The 25,374-nt window shown below is 39.5% G+C and overlaps 1 protein-coding gene across 5 annotated transcripts in view; it reads right to left on the reverse strand.

Annotated features, from left to right (window-relative positions):
• The window catches only part of TNRC6B (trinucleotide repeat containing adaptor 6B), a 107,226-nt gene that overhangs the window by 47,612 nt on the left and 34,240 nt on the right, over nucleotides 1-25,374 (reverse strand). For all 5 annotated transcript variants that reach the window (XM_075183004.1, XM_075183008.1, XM_075183003.1 and 2 more), the window contains 2 exons: nucleotides 3,355-3,442; nucleotides 415-784 (listed from right to left, as the gene is read on the reverse strand). In XM_075183004.1, coding sequence (XP_075039105.1) covers nucleotides 415-784; nucleotides 3,355-3,442 — 458 coding nt within the window. The remainder of the gene's footprint in view (nucleotides 1-414; nucleotides 785-3,354; nucleotides 3,443-25,374) is intronic.

Below are 25,374 nucleotides of genomic sequence, written 5' to 3' on the forward strand. Positions count from 1 at the left end.
GCATCCAAGAGATGCTCAAAATTACTGCTTAGTAAAGCCAATCTACCATCTTCGATTGACAAATGGTCACTAGAGACACTGTTCCATTAGAGTGCATGTTTATTTTCACATTGGCTGATCATAATAAAAGCAAATATATAGATCTAGAATTATCATGGAATATGATAAACATTTCCTTTAGCAAGTTTCCTTGATGCTTCTGAGGCCTTATAAATCATAAGAGGGAAGTATCATCATGTATTGCTTCTAACCGTACTATAAACAGGATACAACTTTGGCTAAACAGAAATTACTTTTCTAGTGTGCAAAAAGTTGTCCAGAATCCCCCCCCAAAAGCACCGGAAAAACAAACAAACCAAAAAAGCGTAAAAGATCCTTTAAAAATCCCATGTAAAACCACTTTGTTTTTCTTACCCGTTGTGAGTCCACTCTCCCCAGGCTGCAGAGAGCCCGTCCCTGGCTGTGCGTTGCCCAGGCCGGTCCCTTGTGCCGTAGAGGAGGGGGGAGTCCCTGCTCCTCCCCCCAGCAGCATACAGGATGCTGGAGGGGGCTGTCCACGCTTCAGTAACACTTTGTGGTCCTGCTGGCAGCGGAATCGCGGTGGCACCTCCCGAGGCATGTAGCGGGTGGTGCTGGGCGGTTGTCCGTTCGGCACTGCCACCCTTTTGGCATTGTTGCCACCATTGACTGGTGGCGAGGGGGAACTGCCAGGTAGGCTGGCGGCCGTCGCTTGGCTTGAACTTGGTTTCGTCACTTCGGGCACTTTGGTTTTTTGTTCTGTGACCTACAAGAAAGGGAGAGAGTAAAATTATGACAAGGAGAAGAGGAAAATTCAAGTTTTCACAAAACATTCTCAGAGCCTATGAAACCTATTTAAAAACGTAATGTGTTCTTTCAGAAGTGCAGGGCAAACTCGCTGACGTCAAGGGTTTAAAACACCACAAGGTAAGACAAATAGTGTGGAGTCGGCAAAATGCTCTTAATACCTCCAGTGTTAGAAGCACAGAGTGCTGGGTGGACATTTCTACTGTGGTAAGTTCAATAGATCTCCACTGCAGGCACAATTTTCTTTGACATGGTGATTTAAGTGGGTGGTCTCACGGGGCCTCCAACTTTCCCTGTGCAATCACAGACAATGTCGTATTTGGTCAGAGTCAGAGAGTTACCCCTTTTCAACAAAAATAAATAAAATAAAAAAATGCGTTATAAGCCATTTGAAGAAGCATCTTACTTTTCTTGGTATAGTTTAAGTGTGGGAGTTTAAATATTTTGTCCATATTAAAAATATGTTTAGAGATATTTATCAAGGTCACTTTAATGCAAATGGTTCAAAAGTTCACATCACCCACACTAGGATAAATAAGTTACACAAAACAGTAGATATGGTACATGCATGCTAGCTTAATTTTTGATACAATTGTGCATCTTGAGGACAGGAGCATAGTTCCCAATATAAGCTGCTTTAACTTCAGTTTTTCCCAACTTAAAAAGATAAAATGTTGCTTGTTGTTTAAGGAACACAAAATTCATGGAGTCTTAACTATTTCTTTTCAGATACATAACACATTGAAAGTAGGATAGAAACCATCTAATGAGATCAAAAAGAAAAAGAAGAGAAGAAATCGTGGCAGAATAATTTCGGAGAACATGATCACCATGCAAGAACAAGGCGGCTATGAATTGGTCATTAATTGTTGCCAAGAATAAGCCTGAAGAATGGGACTCTGTATCAATGAATTTGTGGTTTTCAAGCCAAAGTGTTTTCACGGCGGCCTTTAATTTCTTGTACCAATGGGGAGGAAGGTTGGAATAGAGGAAAATATCTTATAAAAGAGGCTAGCATTCAGCGCGCACACTGAAGCATAAAAAGACTTCTGAGAAAATCTGTATCACAGTGATATTAAATGTTAACCCGTAAGTCACAAAATAAGTCTTCAAGACACTGCCAATTACAAAAGACGAAAAACAAAACAAAAAAAAACAAAAAAACCACCAGATACACAACACGTAAAATTACATAACCCTTTGGGCATTAAATGAATTTGATGTGCTTAGGTGTTTATTCAAAATGTGCAAAATATAAGTGCTTTAAAGCCAAATTATTCAGTTTTACCTTATTCCTGCATTATGACACCAGAACACCTGTATGAGGTATTTATACAATAAAATGGTCTGGTGATGGTGCAAAGAACAGTTTTATATTGAGTAAAAAGCACAAAAAGTATCAATATACCATATCCTTCCCCCAAAAGGCCTATCCTGATTCTCGCTTGCACTGGGTCTTGGCCCAGCTGGGGACTCTCCTTCCCCTGCCTGGGGAAGCCACTGGAGCTCCTCGGACCAGTGCACTACCTCACAAACCACATGCGTCTCCTCAAAGTTGACCACAATATAGCCGCATGCGTGACCGCAAAATAAGCAAGTTAGTCATGTCTTATGTCCTTCAGAAAGCAGGATCAAATAAAGTCTAGATTCAATTACAGGTCTAAAAATTTATTTAAAATAAATAGAAAAAAGGCTCCACATTTGCAGTAAGACATGTTAAAACAAAATCACAAAACATTAGTGTCAAGAAGTTACTTTATACTGCAGAACCTCCCAGCATTATATATTGTTAATGCTCCAAGTTCTAATGAATACATTAGCCCAGGGCACCGCTATCTAGAAGGAAAGAGTGAAGCACCTGAATTACTGTATTCAAGTTCAGAAGTCTACTAAACCTCCCAAACCATCATTTGCAGTCATTAAATGGGGGTAATGCAAAAAGTTAAGAAAAATTAAACTGGAAGACCATCCCTCCAAAACTGCCAGGAGATGACAAAACTTAACACACTAACTGCAGAGTAATAAGGAATTATTGGAAGCATCCACCCACAAATATACAAGATTTAGCATCTATTCTAGAGTAGCTTAAAGTCTGGGAGAAGCTTTTAAACAAAAGTGACTTATTGGTAGAATGAATTAGGTGTTCCACAAATATTTCATGGTAGCTTGGCCATTATTCTAGTAGAATATGGTAAAGACACATTTTTACTTTGGCCAAGAAACCAGCATGGCAGCTCCCAATCTTTAACAAATACCTGTAAGTGGAAGGATATTTATTGACTTATAAATACCTGTCCTGTTTAAGGTACAATAAGGGAACATATAACTCATCAAGATCGAATGTCGCGCTTTTTTTTTTTAAACAATCTGCAAAACATTTGACATTTATCAGTCTGCAAAGGAAAAAAACTTTACAAATCCTATGACAAAGCCCCTGCAAAAATGAAGGTGTCATAATTTGTACTTACAGGCAGAGAGGTCTACTAAGCAAATTTTAGTTTTATGGTAATATATACGGAATGGACCCACCTTCTGAGCAGCGTCTTTCTTCTTCTTATCCTCTTTCTTCCTTTTCTTGTCTTCCATTAACTGTTCTTCCCTTTCTTGCTCCTTCTCTCTGGAAAAGAAAGATAGTTTTTCTTAAGAATAACAATGCAAAATCCAGCCAGGCTATATTCTTTTTATTTTACAAATAACTGTACAAAAAAAAACCCAAAACATCCCTAAGACCAGGGAAAAATGCATCAAATATCTGTAAAAAATAAACACGACATGGCCAAACGTTGATTTGTTCTTTTAAAAATAAATAAATAAAAAAAATAAAAAAAAAGTTGCAATACATTACCTGTGGCTAAATCTCAGCAAGGTCAATATACCCTGGAGCATTTACAATATGTAACACACAGAAATAAGACACTAATAATTATTACTTTATTTACAGACTAATATACATTTTAATACTGAGGTGAGTGGGGCTACAACATAATAAAATGTTGCGATTTCATCTTACAATAGACAATGAATAGGCTGTGTATATGTAGCTCTTAAGGCTACATACACACAGCCATCGAGAAATTATGCCCATTAAAGTGCAGATAATTGACCTATCTTCAGGGGAGCTTTCAGACATGTTCAATAACTTGTCTCAAAGCTGTGCTGCAGCAGATTGTGCCATGTACTTTATAAAGTACTTTGACAGGCATACCAATAGAATCCCATTATATTTTAGAGTGTTAATGATCCTGAACACTGCAGGCAATGGCACAATGTGAAACTAATCCTTGTCAGAAAACGTTTTTTCAGATCCGTTCGCTTACATAATTTTTTGTAGCCACGGCATCATATAGCACTTAATAGGCTTTGTTGCATTAAACGCCTTTCAACTTCTGCATGTACTAACCCTAAAAAACCACAACAAACGAAGCAGCTACTCACAATATTACCAAATATATTTGCAAGCTACAGAAACTTATCAGAACATAGTTGTCATGTGTTGGTGATCATGGAGGAACAGTGTCTTACACACAAGACTTCCTATTGATAATCCCAAAGAGCACCACAAACAAGAAATTTTAATAATCTTTTACAGAAAATGGCAGATAGCAAAACAACTTGCATTCAGCTGCACAACAAATGTACCTAGACAAAAACTTGATATGCTTGCTTGTATTTACCAGAACTTGATAACAAATTTTTGAATGTTATTGGCGACTCATATGAGACCACTTTAATTTAGGGAATAGCAGTCCTTTAAATTGTGCAAGGGTGATTATCTTAAATAATGGCAAGGAGTAGGTACACAGGTAGGTGACCAAAAAAAATGGAAAGATCTCGGTAGATGAGGGACACCAAACACATTGAAACCAGATCTGGCTCTTACGTCATTACCAAGTAACATTCCAGCATGGTCTGGTCCTGTTTAAAACTACTAAAAATTATAAAACATATGGTTCAAGAGGCAATATCGGTGAAGGAGGGGTATTGCTGGAGCGCTTTTTGGACTGTTTCAATGACCAAGACAGTTCAATTTGCAATAGTGTCTAAGACGACGTTCGCATGGAACGCCAAAGGGTACCAATCATTAACAAAGGGTACACCAGGAGAGCAACTGCACATTAAGGGACTGAAAATTTTAAGATTTGGCATAAGCAGCCAGTTTACTCAAAAGTGGTCAGACAAGAACTCCACAGAGCATAATACCATAGCCAGCATGCGGTGCATAAACTGATCATTAGGCAATGTACATTTGTGAGTTCAGTGGTGCAAAGAGTTCAGGAAATAGAAGACTGAGCAGTGGAGGAGAGTAAACTCAAAAACATCCTTCACCATGTTCCTGCAAACAGTCAAGTGGATGCATGGCACCCACCTAAAGTGCTTGTTTTCACCAATGAAGGTTTCTGGTAACTCTGTAATTTTGCATTTTCCTGGCATGGTTTTGGATTCAGTCTGTCCCTTATATGAAAGGTCAATGCTTAAAAGGGTACAGAGAGATCATTTTCACCCCATGCTGCACCATTTTCTGACCTGAGCAGGGGAAAGGAGTCTATTTTCCAGAAAGGCAATATCCTCCTCTACAGAGCCCATGGTTTGAGGAGGAGGTCAAAAGATATTATCTATGCCACAACTTTTCAGTCACCAGATATGAACCCAATCAAGCATTAATGGAATACTCTAGAATGCCTGAGACTGTATTTTCTGCCACCATCAACTAGGCATGAAAGACTGGAAATATATTGGAAGGATCGCAGTACCATTCTTACACAGACATCAGTCAACTCAATGCCAAGTTTTAGGTGTGTTTTTCAGAGGTCTCTCTAAAAAAGGAAGAATTCCTTATACAAATTGGTTATGATCTACAGAACAGTAAACCAATGTGTTGTGTTTATGTACATTTTGTCCACAGCTTCCTTTGATTCTCAAAGTGACCTCAGGCCTGCAAAAAGGTAGAGGACCTGTCATTATTATGATCGTTTATTTGTATAGGCCACCATATCACGCAGCACTTTCCAGAGTATTATTAACCATTCACATCAGTCCCTGCCCCATTTGAGCTTACAGTCTAACAGTCCCTGTCAACCACACTGCTGTCCATTTTGTAAGAAGACAATTAACCTACTAGTAGAATTTGGACTGTGGAAATAAACTGTAGGACTCAGCGAAAACCCATGCAAACACTGGGATAGCACAGTCGGAATTGAACCCATGACCCTAGCTCTATGCAACAGCAACCGCTGTACCCCTACACACAACGGAGGCATGCATTTTGCGGACTAAGCCAATATCCATTTGAGTGTACACACCAAATCACTACAAACAAGTACCTGATGACAAGAAGTCAGACCTCATGTAATAATGTCTCAGTGAGGTCATTGTGGTTTCAGGCAAGTTGGTAAGATCCCATACCTAATCAGCCAATAAAATGGATAACTCCACTACAAGATTCATAAATAGCTGGATGTTAAAATAACCCCACAGCCAAAAATAAATAGCAAATAGCCAAACATTGCCTCTCCTGTCCATTAATGCTGATGCCACTTAAAATGAAAAAGATAGTGAAAATAAATCACACCCATAAGAGTTGTCCTGTAGACATTTTTTATATATAGGACGGCCAGGTATAAAAATAAAATATACATTATATACTGTATATCCCAAAATTCTTGTGCAGGATTAAAAAAACAAAAACTGAAAATTAATTCAGTCCAGATCGGAAGTCACAGGGCAAACTGCAGGAAACCCACCTATTCAAGGCATAAGGTCGATCCCCAATCTGCCCCTTCAAGTTTAGGATACCTTATCCTAGACATATTAATATTCAATGTCAGAAAACAGTGATATCCACTAAATATGTGCACAATAGAGATTTTACTCAAATGCTGGTACAGAGACACAATAACATGAGACCAAGCATAAGGAATTCGCACCCATGTACTTGTAAAAAAAGGAAACTAAGGCTGGATCACACAATCATCAGGGCAATCTTAGATTTTTAGTACAATTACTAAACTCTGGCTGCAGTGAGAAGCCAATTTGTTAAATGTTAGCTATTAAATGTAGAAGATGTTGCAGGATCAACAAACTCAAAACCATTTTTTTTTTCTTATAACAAAGGATTTTAATTTTTTTCCTCTTTAGCAGCAAGCTAAGTAGATAGCTTTTGGCCAAGGGCTCTTTCAAAAAAGGTACGTCAGACAAACAATAGGAGATTCAGGTAGACATGGAGAAACTACAGCACTTTAGGTGTTGCATTAACACATTAATCCGGTTGTTGAACCAATTTTGCAAACACAGCTTGCTATTTATTTAATCTTATTAAACAATTTAGCAGACAAAGAGGGTGTCCTCTTAGTTTGCACACTAGGGTAGCATTAGGTTGCAGAGGCAAGTTTATCTTATCTCAGTTTCTACAGATCAGCCTGCATAGGGTAGATTACACAGGAATTAGGAGTAACCACACCCAACAGTCTGGGACAGACTCAAAAGGAGGAGTGTCCCACTCAGCATCATTTGAGGTCACCACGCCAAACTAGTAACATACCAAACAAGGTTTGCAATCCAAAATACCTGGGGCTAGTAGATACAGTTCACATTTCCACTGCTGCGTTTGTTCCAAAGAAGGCTTTTTTAAACTGTACTGCTGTAATGAACTCTATTTCTGCCTAACTTCCAGAAGTGAATTACTTACTTTGGGGGTGGGCGGTGAAAGGTGAAAGGGGGGAGTTATATTAAAAGGATAACTCCTCTCCAAATTCAAGTAGTCATTTTGGACAGAGCTTACTTGCCCTTCATGAACTGGAACGGACAGTGACCCCACTGGGTCTAATGGTCGCATAGCACACACTAGTCTCCTCTACCCAGTTAGCCGGTTTGCAACATGGTATGTTTCAGGGAAAGTTGCAATTTGCCTAAGGATTAAGTGGAGAATTCCTGCTATCCTATGACAGATCTCCAAATTGATTAACGCTGAATAGCAAAGAATATTCAAGCTAATCGGCCAATTCAACTGATGCAGGAGTTTCCAGTCTGTGATGACCATCTCAGTACGGTCAACTTGGGGGCAGTGGGAGTCATAATTGAAAAATTTAATTATACTTTAATATATTTTTTATACAAAAAAGAATAAACAACAGCATTAGTATTCGTAATTTCTGTGCCATGAAGCAGCATTCACTGCAATAAACTATTCCATCAATATATAGGCCGACATAAATAAAAAGAAATTTAATTTCCTGTTTGTTTTTTTTCTTTTACAAGCGACCTGAACACAATTGATGTAAAATCTGTAAAAATTTAAAATGAAAGGGGATGGCGGTGATTAGCAAAAATAAGACTGATGCATAAGGCAATTCACCAAATTATATTATTCTGTCAATTTACTCCAGCATGTAAAACATTTATACACAGTGGTCAGGCCCCTAATCTTTATGAAAAACACCTCTGCCTACTAATCTTTAAACACTCTCTGCCAACATATTTTTTTAACTTGAAATCCTACCAAAGTGCTATTGAGGAGGAAGGGGATTTAGCACATACCATAAGTACACTTTGACCCTATAAGGGTTAACAGGACTACTTTAGGTGCCAGACATTATGACCAAACAGACAATACCTTGGACAGGAAAGGGTTAACATTGGCAAAATCAAAATGTCACTAGATAATGAATAGCTATTTACACAAATAGGCATTCACAACAAAAATAAAAGTAAGGGTCAATGGTATTCAAAGCAACCAAAAACATTTAAAGAGTTTGAAAATAATGATTCTTTCATAAGTGTTTTCAAATACTGCTTAAAATGTGAATATTACTTTTATTGATTTACAATCATTGTCTGTGCAGGATAACCTCTTCTCTGGAAGGACCTTGCACAGAAATTGGTAGTGAATTAAGGTAATATGTTCATAAATATTACGTAAATACCTCCACTGTGTGTAGTAGGGTCCACTTTAACAAGTGGATAAGCAAGTTTTGGTAATTTACAGATAATGCATGTAATATTGCCAAATAATATAGTACACCAGATATTTAAAAAAAAAAACCTGCTTATATAATAAAACCTGTCTGACAAGATGTCTGTCCTTTCTTTTTTTGAAAGCAAATAATTTTTAAATAACTAATTAGGAGAGTATTGCTTCTTTAACTTGTACCCCTCCACTGCAGTGGAAAGTCAGTGTTTGTGTGACAGGCTTGCTAGGTTACAGACACAGTCTACATATTGTAGACTGGTGGACTTTGCATAGTATACAACAGCAAGCTTAATCATCATGTGCTCTAAGAATTGAACTTTTTCCTATACGACTACTACACTACTTTCGACAGACCAATCCCGTCTCTTGAGAGTGCTGGAAAAAGGATCACTGGCCAATTTTGCTACACAGGTGGGCCATGAAGAATTTTGATTATTTTTTGACATCGTGCTCATTTTGAGACCACGAACAATGGCATATCAAGCCAATTGCCAGATATAGCTGTAGCTATACATAGCTATAACTATTTTACCAACGACTGAAAGTCCAGATCAGCATGAAGATTCACACGTACACTCCTATACAATTCACCTTCAGATCTGTGCTCCTCATTTGTCATAACCAACTGCTGAAATGATCGTGACTCTAAACTCTATGGAGATCTGCCTACACTGCTGGTTGTGAGTGCATACACACTGCAGGATTTGCACGATATTCTATCGTTCATAGTGATTTTTAGTCAGCTTATAAAATCAAACTATTTTGTGCTTTGTTATGATCAAACATGATCGTGGGAGCGTACACAGTAATGCAATATTGGACCCAACAGTCGTTTATCATGTGATTGGCACGAATCGGGTGAAAAACCTGTAGCGTGTACCCAGCGTCAGAAATGCATCTCACTTTCAAGCACCATATTAAAGTTGTGGTTGGAAGTGATGTTCACTTTAACTTATACACTATATTGAACATGCATTGTAAAACAGCTAAATGGGTCAAGATTTAAAATTGTTACCTTATCCCAAAAACCCTTTCCATGCTCATATCATCTGTCACACACATCCTCATCATCACCATTTATTTAGCACCACTAATTCTGCAGCGCTGTACAGAAAACTCATTCACATCAGTCCCTGCCCCATTGGAGCTTACAGTCTAAATTTCCGAACACACATACAGACAAAGAGAGACACTAGGGTTAATTTGACCAATTAACCTACTAGTATGTTTTTGGAGTGTGGGAGGAAACCAGAGCACCCGGAGGAAACCCACACAAATGAGGGGAGAACATACAAACTCCACACCGATAAAGTCATGGTCGGGAATTGAACTCATGACCCCAGTGCTGTGAGGCAGAAGTGCTAACCACGTAGCCATCGTGCACATGTAACAAGACATGTTTATCTGTGCTGTCACTATTGGCAACATGGTGAGTGATAGGAGAATAAAAAAATCCCTTACTACAAAAAGTAAAGTAAGCAGCTTACTCATTCCTATGAACCAGTCACTTGCAATGCAACAGCTGAGGAAATGCACTTTACAAGCACATCTTTATCTTCTGTTAGTCAGATTTGCATGAAAACCACAGATTCTAGAAGCCAGGGAGCCGTGAACGCAGTCCTGTACGCTGCGTCTTTGTACGCAATGAACACTTACTACAGCCTACAATTTCAGGGAGTGAACTGGACGGGGTAACAGGCATTTTGTCGTAGTGAATTTACAGTAGGGGTCTGTCAAACTCAAGTGCACACAACCACATCTCAATCAGCTCTGATCGTCTGTTTTTCTGCCATATGTCTTGCTCCAGCTAAAGTGGACATTATTAATGTAACAAGTTTTTTTGTTCGTTTGCGAATTTACGATCAACATAGGAATTGGAAATATCTTCCAACGTCTTGCCTTGTGAGGTAGAGCACAGCAGACCTGCCCCAAATTCAAAAGCACACGCATCCGTGCTTTGATGAATTCGTGAGTACGCAAAGCCTAAATACTAGGGTATAATACAGACTGCGTGCCTTAATGAATCAGGCCCCTATTCTTTACAATAACCATACTTTCAACACATGCAGCAGCCGTTATCACAGAAAACAATTTATAGGACAACTGTGTTTCTTTGGACAGTTTTAAGCAGACATCACTCAGATGTAAAAACGGGTTTGGACAGGAAAATCTTCACCAGGAATAACATTTACATGCAATCTGCATGAAATCAACACACTCTTTTGCAGATACAACATTAACAAGTTGAGCAAAGTGGTATCTTTTGCTTACAATAGTACAACAAAGAAATGTGAGATACTGTTGCCATGGATACAATGCTTAAAGCAACTTGCTTTAAAAAAAAAAAAAACAACAAAAAAAACCTCACAAACACTGAAAGGACAAATTAAAATTTTCTTCCAACTAGTCATCCACTCTAAGGGGGGAATTCAATTGACTGCAAGATATTTTTAAAACACCACGTTAAGTCATTTTAACGCTGTTTATCATTTTTGAGCGGGTTAACTTTACCCGCGATTCAATTCCCTTTTTAACGCTCAGTTTTTTTCATGAAACGGTTCTCTCGCGCTCCAGTAGAAGATCTATTGAAAGAATAGGGTGGTTGAGAGGCCGCCGCGTTAAAAGCTATGCAATTGTTTAACCTGGCGCATTAAACAGGCCATTATGCTGGTTTATCTCCCACCTCTTTGGGATGTGCTAAAAATAAACCTATGAAAACTATTTAAAATCATGTAATAAAAAAAAACCAAAAAAAAGAAAAAAAGAAAACTATTTTAGTTTATCAGTAATGGATAACAATAAAAAGTTGATTTTCTTGTGAAAACAGAAAAAAAATAAAATACAAAAATAAAAAATTCACTAATTAAATATATTTATGTATGTTTTTGGTACAAATATGTATGTACTAATGTGTTTTGACATTGCATAAATGATTCTTTAGCATATTTTTTTATTTCACTATTTTTTATTAAAGTACTGTAATGTAGATATTATCAAATAAATAGGTTGTATAATGCAATCTAATGTATGCCAATCCTTTTTTTTTTGTGTTATACATGACAGCGTTAAAACTCCGCTTCACACCCCTAAAAACTCGCAAACACCAATCATTAATTATATCGCCAACACCAAAGACTATTTTTTTATTTATTTTTTACCGCTGCGGGGGAAGGGGGGGAGACTTGGTCAATTGAATACCCCCCCCCCCCCTAAGAGGCACTTTTAAATTAACGAATGACGTGGGCCGCCCATTATTAACGGTACTAAGGTAATCGCAATGTGGATTTTTCCTCATGCACAAAAACGGTAATAGTCTGCAGCCCATGTTGTGCTAAAGAACAATGCGGGAAATTGAATTTGCTTCTAAATGTGGTTTTCCATTAATAACAATTTATTTTTTTTTTTTAATTGAAAGCCTGAAAAACGTGCTTTTCCCTAGTGCTCGAAAAAATAAGTGAGTAACTTAAAAAACTGTGCTCTAAGGTACCATTCAGACCCTCCTCCAAAGAGGAAGGGTCCCTCTATCCCTGAACCCCGGATCCATAAGGACCCCTAGGGGGCAAGGGTCTTCAGACCCCCTTCGCCGCAAGGCTGGGGGGGCCCCTTTAACTTTTGCCACCCCCTGAAAGAGGAGACCTCTGATGGTTTCAAAGGGGTGGGAGCCACTAGGACCACACCACCCCCCCCCCTAGATTCTCGGGGATCAGGACCCATAAGGGCTCCAGCAACTCCTCCAATCCGTGAAAAAAAAAACACATAAAAAAGTGAAGTGACAAACAGTGAGAAAAATAAATAAATAAATTATTGCCGTGCAAAACGGCCCCAGCCTTTCGGTTTTCCATAAATAACAATTAAACCACTGCATACAGCAAGAGTGAAAACAAAGTTTAAAACATTTTTAAAATTGTATTATTCAGTTTCCCAGCATCACTATGATTATGGAGGTCAAGTAGAGTAAGGCTACATACGAATTTCTTTTCACATTTTTCAGTAGATTTGAAATAATAGGATGCATATGTTCTTAAACTCCCCAAATGTCACCATTCATTTTGGCATTGTTTTTCTTTTTAAAAATGCAAGTACAGAACTGGAAAAAGCCACAATTATGTGGCTGACATCAATTCAAGCAAAGTCAAAAGTTGTCAGAGTAAAGTAGTTCCACACAAAATGAGTACTTTTAATAATGATTTCCGAATCAAAAATGCTGTAAAAAAATGTTTTCATATAAATACTGTTTTCCATGTCCTACTGATTAAGGCGTCTGCTTTATTGCTATGACACATCCCTGGCAACCAGAACTTATACCACCTGCTGACTGCCAGTGACAGTAGGGTACAGCATCAGTCACTGACACTACGCAGTTAGGAGAAACTAAAGTGTAGCAAAATAGGAGGGAAAACGCAAGCACTTACAAAATACGGTAATTAGTTGAACTATATTTGTACAGTTTTAAACTGCTCAAGCCTCTTAGATAATTGCTGTAGTAGAGATGCTTACATTAATTATATATATTGTTTGTTGTAGTAACATAAAGGAAATGCATAAGTCCTCCTCAGATTTACTGTGGTTCAATATGGGAAATTCCTGTTAGCTGCTGTATACAAAACACTTGGCAATGACTCCTGACACTCATAGCAACCAGATTCTAGCGGTCATTTTTATGTTAAACTTTAGAAAATTAATGCAATTACTGGTTTGCTATGGACCGAATAAATATCCCTGAATATATCAACATATTGTATATGCACTACACCCCATGGCATAAGCCAACAAGATCCATCCTTGAGTGAAAACATAAAGTACATATCATGATTCAGGAGCTTGTAGAATGACATTTGGCAGAAACAACTTGAATTAACTGTTGTGGATGAGTCTACCAGTCTACATTGTATTTGAGGAATTTTAGCCCACTCCTTCTTACAACAACTGCTTCATTGATGTTTGAGGGCATTAGGTTATGTATTATCTCTGTGGCATGAATGATGATTCAATTATGAAGTGCACTTAACTGGCAGCACCTGGCTCAAATAACCTTCTCTATCAATATGGAAGCAGTAAAGGTGCACTTACTTTTTGCCCCTCCCTGCTTCTTAATGTTGGCCTATTTTTTGTTAAATAAATAAAAGAAAATGTAAAGCTGGTTGTGGGGTTTCTGTCATTTGATAAAGCTAAATCTCATGTCTCAAGACATGGTGAGGATTAGATAGTTGTTAGTTATCTCCCGATATGTATAAACAAAGTACACCTTTCAGATCTTTCTTTTTCACATGACTGTATACTTATGCAGAAATACATACATACATATATATATATATATATATATATATATATATATATATATATATATATATACACAAATCATTTATCCTATCTGTGTCAATACTAGTTAAAAACCCCATTTTCTCCAAAATTGTAAGACTTGTTTGCTCCACAGATATCTGGATTCACAATTGAAAAGTTGTCTGTGAAAAAGATCACAAAAATTAAAACTCCACACACAGAACAAGCCCCCACTGTACATAGTTTTTCTACTTATTGTCAGACCCCTTCTCAAATCAGGACATCTATAAATATCCGGTTTTAAATTGCCACATGATCGCATTCTTTTTGCAAATGTCACACTAAATATCTCCCTAACAATCTCCCATGCTCCTTCCATCACTGGACCCGAATTTTCAATTATTATGATGTTGGTTACTGGCTGTCTGATCCACGTTCCAAAAGAACAAACAATAGTCCTTATGGCATTTTGAGAAATAGACCAATTACTAAAAAAAAAAAATTGATGATTCTTTCAGGTCACCTTTAGTTACACAGAGCAACAACCAACCTATGCTCAAATGGTTTTAAAAGTAGTAGCTCTGTTGAGATTAGATGTAATTTACATGGGTTCTACTGAAAACAGACAGCTATATTGGAGTTTCACATTTTATGGTCTCCTTGGTAGATTATTTTCAGCAAAAAAAATAAATAAAAGCATTTAACTTACTAAAAACATTTGTAAAGTCATATTGTTACCATGAGCAAGTAAATGCAATTTTAGATTTGTAAATACCCAGAAAGAATTTAAGGGTATGTATATATATATATATATATATATATATATATATATATATATATATATATATATATATATTCATACCGAATCAAACCTTCTTAAATTCTAGATTTCAAGTTCAAGTACAATTCCATTGGCTGCCCAGCAGAATGTAAACAGGTATGTATGAGAAATCATATACAGACATACACAACAACTGATGACACTGTAATGGGGGCAGGTGTGTATGCAGGTCTTTGCTTGCCTGATAAAGATACAACTCACTAATGAACTAGCAGACTACATCTGCAAAATAGACCATATGATTCAATTTAACTTCACTATAAAGAAATGTTGAAAGATGCACTATTATTTTTTGCTGCCATTCTAAATTTGTTAAATATTTGTGAGCATTAAAAATGTCAAGCATGATGAAATAATTAAAAAACAAAACACACAAAACAATGTTTTATCTTTTCTTTCAGAGGGCTCAAAGTTGCTGCTTGTTAAAATACAACACAAAATACACCTGTTGTCTACAGTCAGTGAAGTCATTCATTTTGTCAGTAGAACCAAGGCTCACATGAAACCAGCCTACCAATTCACTAGATGTTAAGTGCACTTTAAGCATTTTTTCATGGTTCTGCCATTTTCCATTAGCCAAGTAAGCAATCTGGAAGCCTTCAATGTAATGCAAATTTGCACAAACAGGTTCTGTGCTAAACAATTTATGCCGCCACATGTTGTAATGGTCATTTATAGAAACTAAGTAAACATAAGCCAAACTTACTTTTGGATGTATTTGTCTATAAGTGATTTTACAGTATATCCGAAGTGTCAAGAGTGTACTTGTTACAAACCAATAAAATAGGAAGAGGGAAAGGGAGAGAAGAGAGGAGATAAGTGTAGTTATACTATCTCTGCCAAAAAAGACGGAGAAATCAGCTAGACTGGACTTCACAAATCATGCTACTAGTTGCCAAAATAGTCTAAATACAGTGCAAAGCTGATTTAGTATGTACACATATAACTTTCACAATAGAGTGAAATATCCAATTCTCCCAAATATGATCAGTTCTTGCAAATTCATGAAATTGTTTTAATGCTTATTTGTTTTACCAGTTTTTGTTTTATTGAAAGCCTGTACTACTTTACTAATAAAGTGCCTAGGATAGAAGATTTGGATACAACATCACATTTGTCATAAGGACACTCGGTCCTTTCATGTACCGTATTTCCCCATGTATAAGGCGCTCCCATGTATAAGACGCACCTTACTTTTGGCCCCGAAATTTGGAAAAAAAAATATTACGGTAGCTGTCAAAAAAGGCAGGGAGAGTGTAATGGCCGGCTGCTTTGATAGTGATCAGAGCAGCCGGGCAGCACACTCTCCCTGCGAACGCTGCCACTGTGCCTCTGTCCCCCTCCTCCTGGATCCCCGCTGACACTCTGCCTGCTGGCTACTGCGTCCCCGCTGACACGCTGCCTGTCCCCCTCCTCCTGGATTACCCCCCCCCCCCCCCCCGCAACGCTACCCCCCTGTATAAGACGCACCCAGGTTTTTGACCCAAAATTTTTGGGAAAAAGGGTGCGTCTTATACATGGGGAAATACGGTATATTGAAAATGTCTGCCCTCTTGATACAGTCTGCATATCCTCTGAAGACAGATCTACAGAATGTGTGTTTCTGTCAATGCAGTGTCCTTCTATTCTACTAACATGTCTGGTTGGTCACAAGTACTTCTTAAGACTGTATTGATACTGTTAATGTTCCCAGCAGTCTACACATTCTGGCTAATGCAGTGGTTATCATAAAGCTTAAATGTGTAAACTGCAGTGCTATAGATTTCTTTTATCAAGTACAGCATCATGTCATTGGATAGCTGCAGGTTTAGTCACTTTGATTTGGTTGGAACAGTAGCTGTCCAATATAAACCACATTCCCATTTAAAGTTTTGACAGATCAGGCGTATTGCAAGACAATGATCAATTAGGGCACATTACTATTAACTTTAAGCCCTCAACTGATTACATGAAACTGCCCCCTTACAATGACACGTCTGACAGAATTTAGGTTAAAAGCTGCAATAAATATGTATCTAATATAGCAAGCTGAATTTAATTTTTGCCGTCAACCATGATGGATTTTAGATATACATTTACATACTGGTGCAGAGTGAAAAAATATATTATACACTTTGAAATACCATATGTCATTCAATAATATATGCAATCACTCAGGGATGAACACCAGGGCAAAAAAAAACAAAAAACGACAACGTGCCCAGACGTTGCACCTTGAGTCAAAACGCTGTATTGGTGATAAATGTAACAATCATAGCCGCACTTCCATAAAGCTAGTTATCAACCAGTGGATCACATTTATTTAGTCAACACTGGTTGCTCACATAATAATTTTGCTAATTTAGACAGTGTTTATATTACGCCAACTGCTATACTGTGGGGGCAGTGGGAAAAAAGGGGTGTGGGTGACTACTGGTATAAGGAAAATATAGTGTTGGTCTAATCTATGGAAAATAGCTGACCGGTTCTATTGTACAGGTAATTTGGGCTGTATAAAAAATAAATAAAAGAACAACCAAAATAAATTGTCTGACCAGGCCTGAAATCACTAAAACCTTCCTGCACAATTTACAGAACACTACAGAAACACCTCAACAACTTAAATGTGCATAATCATAGATATGTGAAATCATAACAGCAATGTTGCACATGCAAATATGTTGTTTGGGTTTTCACAGCCAAAACTTGATGGTGAATGTATAATTTTAGTTGGGGTATACTTGGGCTTTTCATCATAGGGTGCTGGAAAGCTTCGGAATGAGCATGGCCTACTCTAGCCTTACAAGTATGTGAAAATGCTTGCACAGACGTGGGGGAGGTCAAACTATGTATAAAAAGGTTTACTGGATTGCAAAATGATACAGGAAAACAGAACCATGTTTTATTATGTATACATATATCATATAGATTCACATTATCAATCTAATTGTAATACTAAATAAAATGATAGAATCCAGCAAACCTCAATTGAGCAATCAATACATGGGAAATTAAACAGCTGCTCTGGGCCTTTAGTTTAAAAAATTGCTCAATAAATATTTTTATTTTAAGGGATGCATATGATAAGAATTTTGATAGCAACAGAAGATCATATGTCCAAAATGAGAGTTGTGTGTAATGTGTAAAAACAAAATACTGTCCAACAGCAAAGTGTCTCTTAGGATTTGCATTCAAATGGTGCCAATTATGGATGCATGTGAGGAGAACATGTACACAATCCACTCCCATCAAAAATGTGTAATACTTAGTTTACAGACGGCAACCTGACATGTCATTGGAATCCTCAAACCAATTAACCAAATGTCAAACATACATTCGATTGTTGCAGTTTAAATGTGCAGTATGAAAATGTCAATGAAGAATACATTGAGACAGATAAAAGTTGTGACACTTGACAGCCTTTGCATGATCTGCCCTGAACAAACGGATCTTGCTTTTTATAAATGCTGGCAATAGCTTACAATCCGAGATCATGCAGGGTGATCCTATACCACACACTGGTTGAATACTCCCCATTTCCCGTGTTCCCACCACTTTTTGCTTGATAGCCACACTAATCAAGCACCATGAAAGTCTATGAAAATGCAGCTATAAAAACAGGCAGATGAATAGGAAAGGAGTTGAGGGGATGAGCACACAATGTTATGGAGATTCAACTACTTGGCAAACACCTCCACAGACATTACAGACATCACTGTCTGTACATTACAGACAGTGTAGGCAGCCATTTTGTGGAGTGAACCAATTTTAATGAGAATGCAGCCAATCAATTCCGCAGGGACCGGTGTGCTCAATGAAGCATTGCATGACTATTCACCAACAAGCAGTTCTTCATGAGTAACCCATTATTATTACCATTTATATAGCGCCACTAATTCCGCAGCGCTGTACAGAGAACTCACTCACATCAATCCCTGCCCCTCTGTGGCTTACAGTCTAAATTCACACACACACACACACACACACACACACACACACACACACACACACACACACACACACACACACAGAGACGGGTCAATTTGTTAGCGGCCAATTAACCTACCAATATGTTTTTGGAGTGTGGGAGGAAACCAGAGCACCCGGAGGAAACTCACGCAAACACGGGAAGAACATACAAATGCCTCACAGATAAGCCCATGGTCGGGGATTGAACTCATGACCCCAGTGCTGTAAGGCAGAAGTGCTAACCACTAAGCCACTGTGCTGCCCATTCTCACAAATACATAATCAAAGACCTCATTAGACAAATTCACGTCTTCCTTGTAGGGTCAGCTTTTTCTGCAAACGTCTAGGGGGTGCAAGAAAAAACGAGCAGAGATACATCGCCATGGAGTGCCTTTGCGGACTGTTCCAGAGGCACATCGCTTTTGAATTAAATCTCCTATGAGGCGAGCAAAGCAAAGAATACCTACAAAATGACATGATTATTTCCAGGTGTCAACTAAAACAAAAAAAAAAAAAAAAGAAGAGGAAAATTTAAAATTTAAAAAGAAAAACACTTCCAAACAATCTGCAGTGGTTTCTCAGTCTTCAGGTTAGTTATAATTAATATAGAAAGCTGTGAAAGTTTATATAGCAGAAAATGAGATTTTTATACTTGCGTAAAATCTGTTTCTCTTAATCTATTGGGGGACACCGGGTACATTGGGGTATAGAGGGGGACAGGCGAATTGGCACTTTAACTTTTAGTTAAACTAAGCCCTAGCTCTTCCCCCTCTATGCCCCACCTCCTGTCAGAGCCCAGTCTATGTTTAACCAAGCCCACAGAAAATGGAGATAGAAGAAAAACAAGCAAAGAGAATAAACTAACAAAACAACATTCTCTCTACAACAAGACAACATGTCAAACAGAAGGAGAAACCAGAGCGTTTTAAAGGGTGGGCGCCCGGTGTCCCCCAATGGATTAAGAGAAACGGATTTTACGTAAGTATAAAAATCTCATTTTCTCTATCATCCTTGGGGGACACCGGGAACATTGGGGACACCCCAAAGCTGTCTCAAGGGAGGGAACGCTCAGAGGAAACTGCACGAAGCACCTTTCTTCCAAAACTTGCATCGCTGGATGCAAATACATTAAATCTGTAAAACTTAATGAATGTATGTACAGACGACCATGTGGCCGCTTTACACAACTGTTCACTGGAGGCACCATGCCGGGCCACCCATGAAGCACTTACAGACCTTGTAGAATGCGCCTGGAGATTATCTGGGACAGGCTCCCCAGCCCCACCATAAACTTGACGGATAATAGCCGTAATCCACCTAGCAATGGTCACTTTAGAAGCTGGCCAGCCTCTTTTGTGAGCATCGTAGAGAATCAATAGATCCTCAGTGTTGCGCAGTTTCTGTAACCTTTTTACATAAACTCGCAAGGCACGAACGACATCCAGATAACGAATAGACTCATCGTTATCTGAAGACGAGGAATTAGTCAAAGCAGGAATGACAATGTCCTGATTTAGATGAAATCTAGACACAACCTTAGGAAGGAAAGAGGGCTTGGTTCGAAGAACCGCCCTGTCTTTATGAAAAACTAGAAGTGGAGACTTGCAGGAAAAAGCAGCAAGTTCTGAAACCTTGTATGCCGAAGAAATGGCCAAAAGAAAAATCGTCTTCCATGTTAGAAATTTAAAAGGCGGATGCTGTAAATCATTCAACACCAAATTCAAATCCCATGGTGGAACCGGAGGGGCATATGGAGGTTGTATATGGAGAACACCATGAATTAAAGTTTGCACATCAGGAATGACAGCAAGTTTTCTTTGAAAGACCGAAAGAGCCGACACCTGACCTTTAGGAGAACTAAGATGCAAACCTGCAAGAATCTAAGTAACCTGGCCAAGCGAAAAGAAGAAGTAGGATATCCCTTCTTTTCGCACAAATCAATATATGTCCTCCAGACTCTACGATATATGTTTGCTGAAGCCGGTTTCCGAGGGTGGAGCATGGTCTGCACCACCCACTCAGAAAATCCCTTAGCTCTTAAGATCCTGGCCTCAACAGCCACGCCGTTAAAGCCAGACGTTGCAAACCTAGATGATATAGGGACCCTGAGTAAACAGGTCTGAGCCAAAAGGGAAGAGCCTGAAATTGGAAGTGCTGTGATCGAACTGCAAACCTCAAAAAGGGACTGGTGACACATCCAAATGGGCACATGGAGATATGTATCCTTGATGTCTAGAGCCACCATAAATTCTCCTTGTTCAACCGTTTTCTTGGACAGTAGCCCTGTGGAAAAGAACCGTCTGGGAGGAAGACCGAGCAGATCGATCTTGTAACCCTGGTTCACCACCCCCACGGATCCAGGTATCGGTGGTAAACTAAAACTACCAATCGCTGAACAAAAGGAGACGGGCTCCTACCACCTGCGACAGCGGAGGAGCAAAATGCCTGTCATGCGGACTGCTTGTCTGCAGGCTTTGCTGTTGGACGTCGAGCAGATCAGGCCTGACGTCCCCGCTGCAAACCACCTGTAGGGGTGGATGACTGGCCTCTAGAAAATTGGCCCGAGGAATATTCTCCCCGAAATCTTCCTGCGGAACGAAAGGCTCAAAATCTGGATATCCTCTGCTTGGGAGCATTGACAGGGAGGAATGTGCTCTTACCCCCTGTTACTTGACTGATTATGGAGTCAAGCTGAGGTCCAAACAAAACCCCACTAGAAAAAGTGATTGGACTCAAGGAGTAGAGTAGAGACTAAAGATAGACTGTACATCAACCTCCCTGGACTTAAGCCAGAGAGTATGACAAGCCAAAACTGCAGAGGCAGAGATTCGTGCCCCAATCAGTCCCGCGTCCATAGCGGTCTCTCCTAAATAATCAGTTGCGCTCTGAACTTGTTACACTAATGGAAGTAGTTCAGATGATGGTCTGCCTGTCAGCAACCCTTCAGACAGTTGTTCTGACCAGCGTTCTACAGCTTTATTAACCCACGCTGATGCCAAAGCAGGCCTCAAGGAAGCACCTGCTGCCACAAAAATGGACTTAACGGTCTCAACCTTACAGTCTGTACCATCCTTAAGCGTAGCCTGGTTAGGAAGAGGAATAGTAGTTACCTTGGCTAACCTTGCTACTGCCACATCCACCCGAGGAAGTGTCTCCCATTTAGAGAGAACTTCAGGGGGAAAAAAAGATAACACGACTGCAGTCGCCGAGATACCTGGAACTTCCTGTCTGGGGAAGCTCAAGGTTCTGACAACAAATCTTCCAATTGGGAAGATGCTGGGAATAAAAAGGATTTCTTTTTGCGCCTTACAAAAAGAGAAGCCTCAGCAGCCTCAGGGACTTCTTCCTCAGGGATATCAAGTACCTGATGCACAGCCTGAATTAACTACTCCGACGATCAGATTGAACCTCCTCCACCACCGAAGGAGCATCGAAGTCAGAATCTAACGGTAATTCACCCTCTTCCTGGGAACCAGCATCAGAATCTGAATTCTTTTCCCTGAAGAGGTGCCGCCACCCTCTTACGCTTACATGAGGAAGATGGTGCGGCTGACTGTAACATCCTCTCTAAAGAGAAAGAAACCGCAACCAAACCCTGCACAGATGATGCAAGACCCTGTACCCAGGCTGGTTCTACAAACTCCACCAGAGCAGAAACAGTCAAACCCTGGGTTTGCAAACTAGAACCCATGTCATTCACTACAGAGGACGCTGAATCTGTAGATGGCGCAGCCTGTGACCGTACCATCTGAGCAAGTTCAGCCACCGTGTTAAAGAGAAACCGAGCCCAGGCATGTTCCGCTCTATGTGAACAAGCAGCTGCTGTTTCACACGGTGTGCTCTCTGCGGGCCGACAGGTTACGCACAGAGCCTGCGCGTCTGACTGCCCAGACGGTAACTTAGAATAGATGTAATGCCCACCCTACCACACACAGATTTTTCTCTCTCTGACATGTTAATAGATGGGACAAAACAAACACAGCACAGTGTAGAAAACACAATACAGATAACAAGCAGGACACAAACTTGAATAGAAAGTGAGCCTGCAATACAGCCAATAAAGCTCCTCAAATGTAAAAGACAAACTTTTTAACTCAACCACCCCCAACCCTTTACCTTACAGGACAGAAAAGAGGAGAAGCTGGAGCTATAAAAATGGCTGTCTATTCAGGTGTCTGCACAGGAGGAGTGAGAGACAACTACGGGGGAAGTGCAAAGGAGAAAACCACTCCCCCCAGGGCCCAGCACTGGATTGGTTATCAACCCAACCTGACAACCTCCTCAATCAATCCAGTGCCTAGCAGGGCTCACGATGTAAGTGATCCCGTTCCCTGAGCTAAAAATATAAACTTTTAAAAATGACTGCCCTTAGTAAAAAGTAGCCAGCTCAGGGAACCACTGAGATTTTCTACCCTTCCCCTCTCTCAGCACTATGCTGGGAGAGGGTTTCACTTACCTGCTGCCAACCCCCCTGACGCCGTGTGTGCAGGTAGCTTGCTATCTACACATGGAAGGACACAGCCTGCGGTAACTGTGCCCGGCTCCTAGGAGGGCTCAAAGTTCAGAAGAGGGAGCAGGCAGAAGGAGGCACCTCAGCTCCTCACCCCCCCCCCCCCCCCCCGCCGACAGCGCACAGCTATCCATGCTGTGCGCTAAACCCAGAGGTATCCCCTCTCTATATTAACTCTCCCCGCAAGCAGCAGCCGCGGGAGAGTTATAAAACCAGTGCCCGCAGGGAGGAAGTGGAATCTTGTCCACCCCGAAGCCTCTCAGAGCAGTCGGCAATGGGACCTCTGATTAACAGCCGGCTACGCAGCTCAGAGAGCCACCGGCTGTCAGACCGCCGGAGAGACAAGTCTCCGACAACGAAAAAATAAAATATGTTAAAAAGAAATCCAAAATCGGCTGCTAAGCAGCCCAGTACACAGCCCGTTCGCTGGGCACTTAAACTAGACTGGGCTCTGACAGGAGGTGGGGCATAGAGGTGGAGGAGCTAGGGCTTAGTTTAACTAAAAGTTAAAGTGCCAGTTCGCCTGTCCCTACTCTATACCCCAATGTTCCCGGTGTCCCCAAAGGATGATAGAGAAAGTAACATTCCGCTTTTGCATCTCTTCATCAAATGCTTCCACAGTAAATACAGCAAACACCTAGAACTATTTTGCTACATGAGTTATAATATATTATTTTCTTTTCTTCTTAGTTTTGCCACAAAAAGTAGACAAGCAAAAGCTGACATATCGGCCTCCTCTGCAGGCAAGATTCGCCTGGTCTCACCAGTGATAGCTTTGATTAACAAGGATCCTTACAATGGCAATGACAGAAGAAAAGAAATTTACACAATGCTTTATTTTTTTTAAAAAAAAAACGGAAAAAAAACAAAACATTGTCAATAGTTTTTAAATATATTTATAATTTTTTTTATCAATTAACTTTATTTTTAACGAAGTGGAAGTTTGGCCTTTCCATTGCACTGAGAATGCGCAAACCTGCTAGCTGGGTCATGCGTGCGCAAATCCAATGAGACTGGGTCAGCCAAGCAGTAACTTATCCCTTACCACTCCATATGCAAGTATCACTCGCCAATGACTGATTGCTTCAATAGGTGATTTTCTGTCACTGTGATACGTGATGATAGAAGATCAGCCTTATCGCTAGATTTTAATAGACACCTTTATGAGTTTTGGCATTTGGTGATAGGAGATTGGGACCAGAACCTTGAAAACATAGGAATTAATGAAAGTGTGTTGTAGGGCAGAAGAAAACACAGTGTATTCGTAGTTTACAGCACGTGGTGGCAAAAATAGAAATGGCCATATGTGCTAAACGCTGGCCAGCTAACATACAGTGTATGATATCCACAAGACCCAATGCTTTCCTAGCACTCCTTTTCTATAAAGAAAGAACACACGTTTCAAGAGATAGGTCTTGCAATGAGTGAGAAAAAGGTGACCACTTAAAAGGACTGTATGGTTGTATATGGATGAAGAGAAGACAGACTAAAGTCACAGAGGTTATTTTTCCACATAAACTTTTTATTTTAGATTGTTAGCCAGTAAAGAGAAAAGAAACCAAACAAAAGCAGTTTACAATATTTTGCATCCCTAATACCACAAAGTTGTAGCACTGAAACCACCACACAATGAATTGAAATAAACACCAATTTATCCTGCGCTCCTTTCTAAAAGCCGCTTTACCAATTTAGAATAGGGAAATACTTCTGGGCAAGGTACCCCAGAAGTATTTAAAATATCATCACCAAGAATTCAAGCCCCTTTTTATGTGGAATATTATATGCTGTTAATACAGTATCCCGCTATGTTTGTTATTGCTTTTTCTTTCACATATGTATATTATTTTGTGAATGCACGAATAGTATAGAAGAGGATACACCTTCGGTCACAAATAAGTATTTTGTATGCTTAACACTCATATATATGATTGATATAAGATTATTAGGTCAAGTTTGATTAGTTTGTTATGTATAGAGAAGATTAAGTCCCTCTAATTATACCGA

Source organism: Mixophyes fleayi, chromosome 8, assembly GCF_038048845.1.
Source record: "Mixophyes fleayi isolate aMixFle1 chromosome 8, aMixFle1.hap1, whole genome shotgun sequence".
Taxonomy (NCBI): domain Eukaryota; kingdom Metazoa; phylum Chordata; class Amphibia; order Anura; family Limnodynastidae; genus Mixophyes; species Mixophyes fleayi.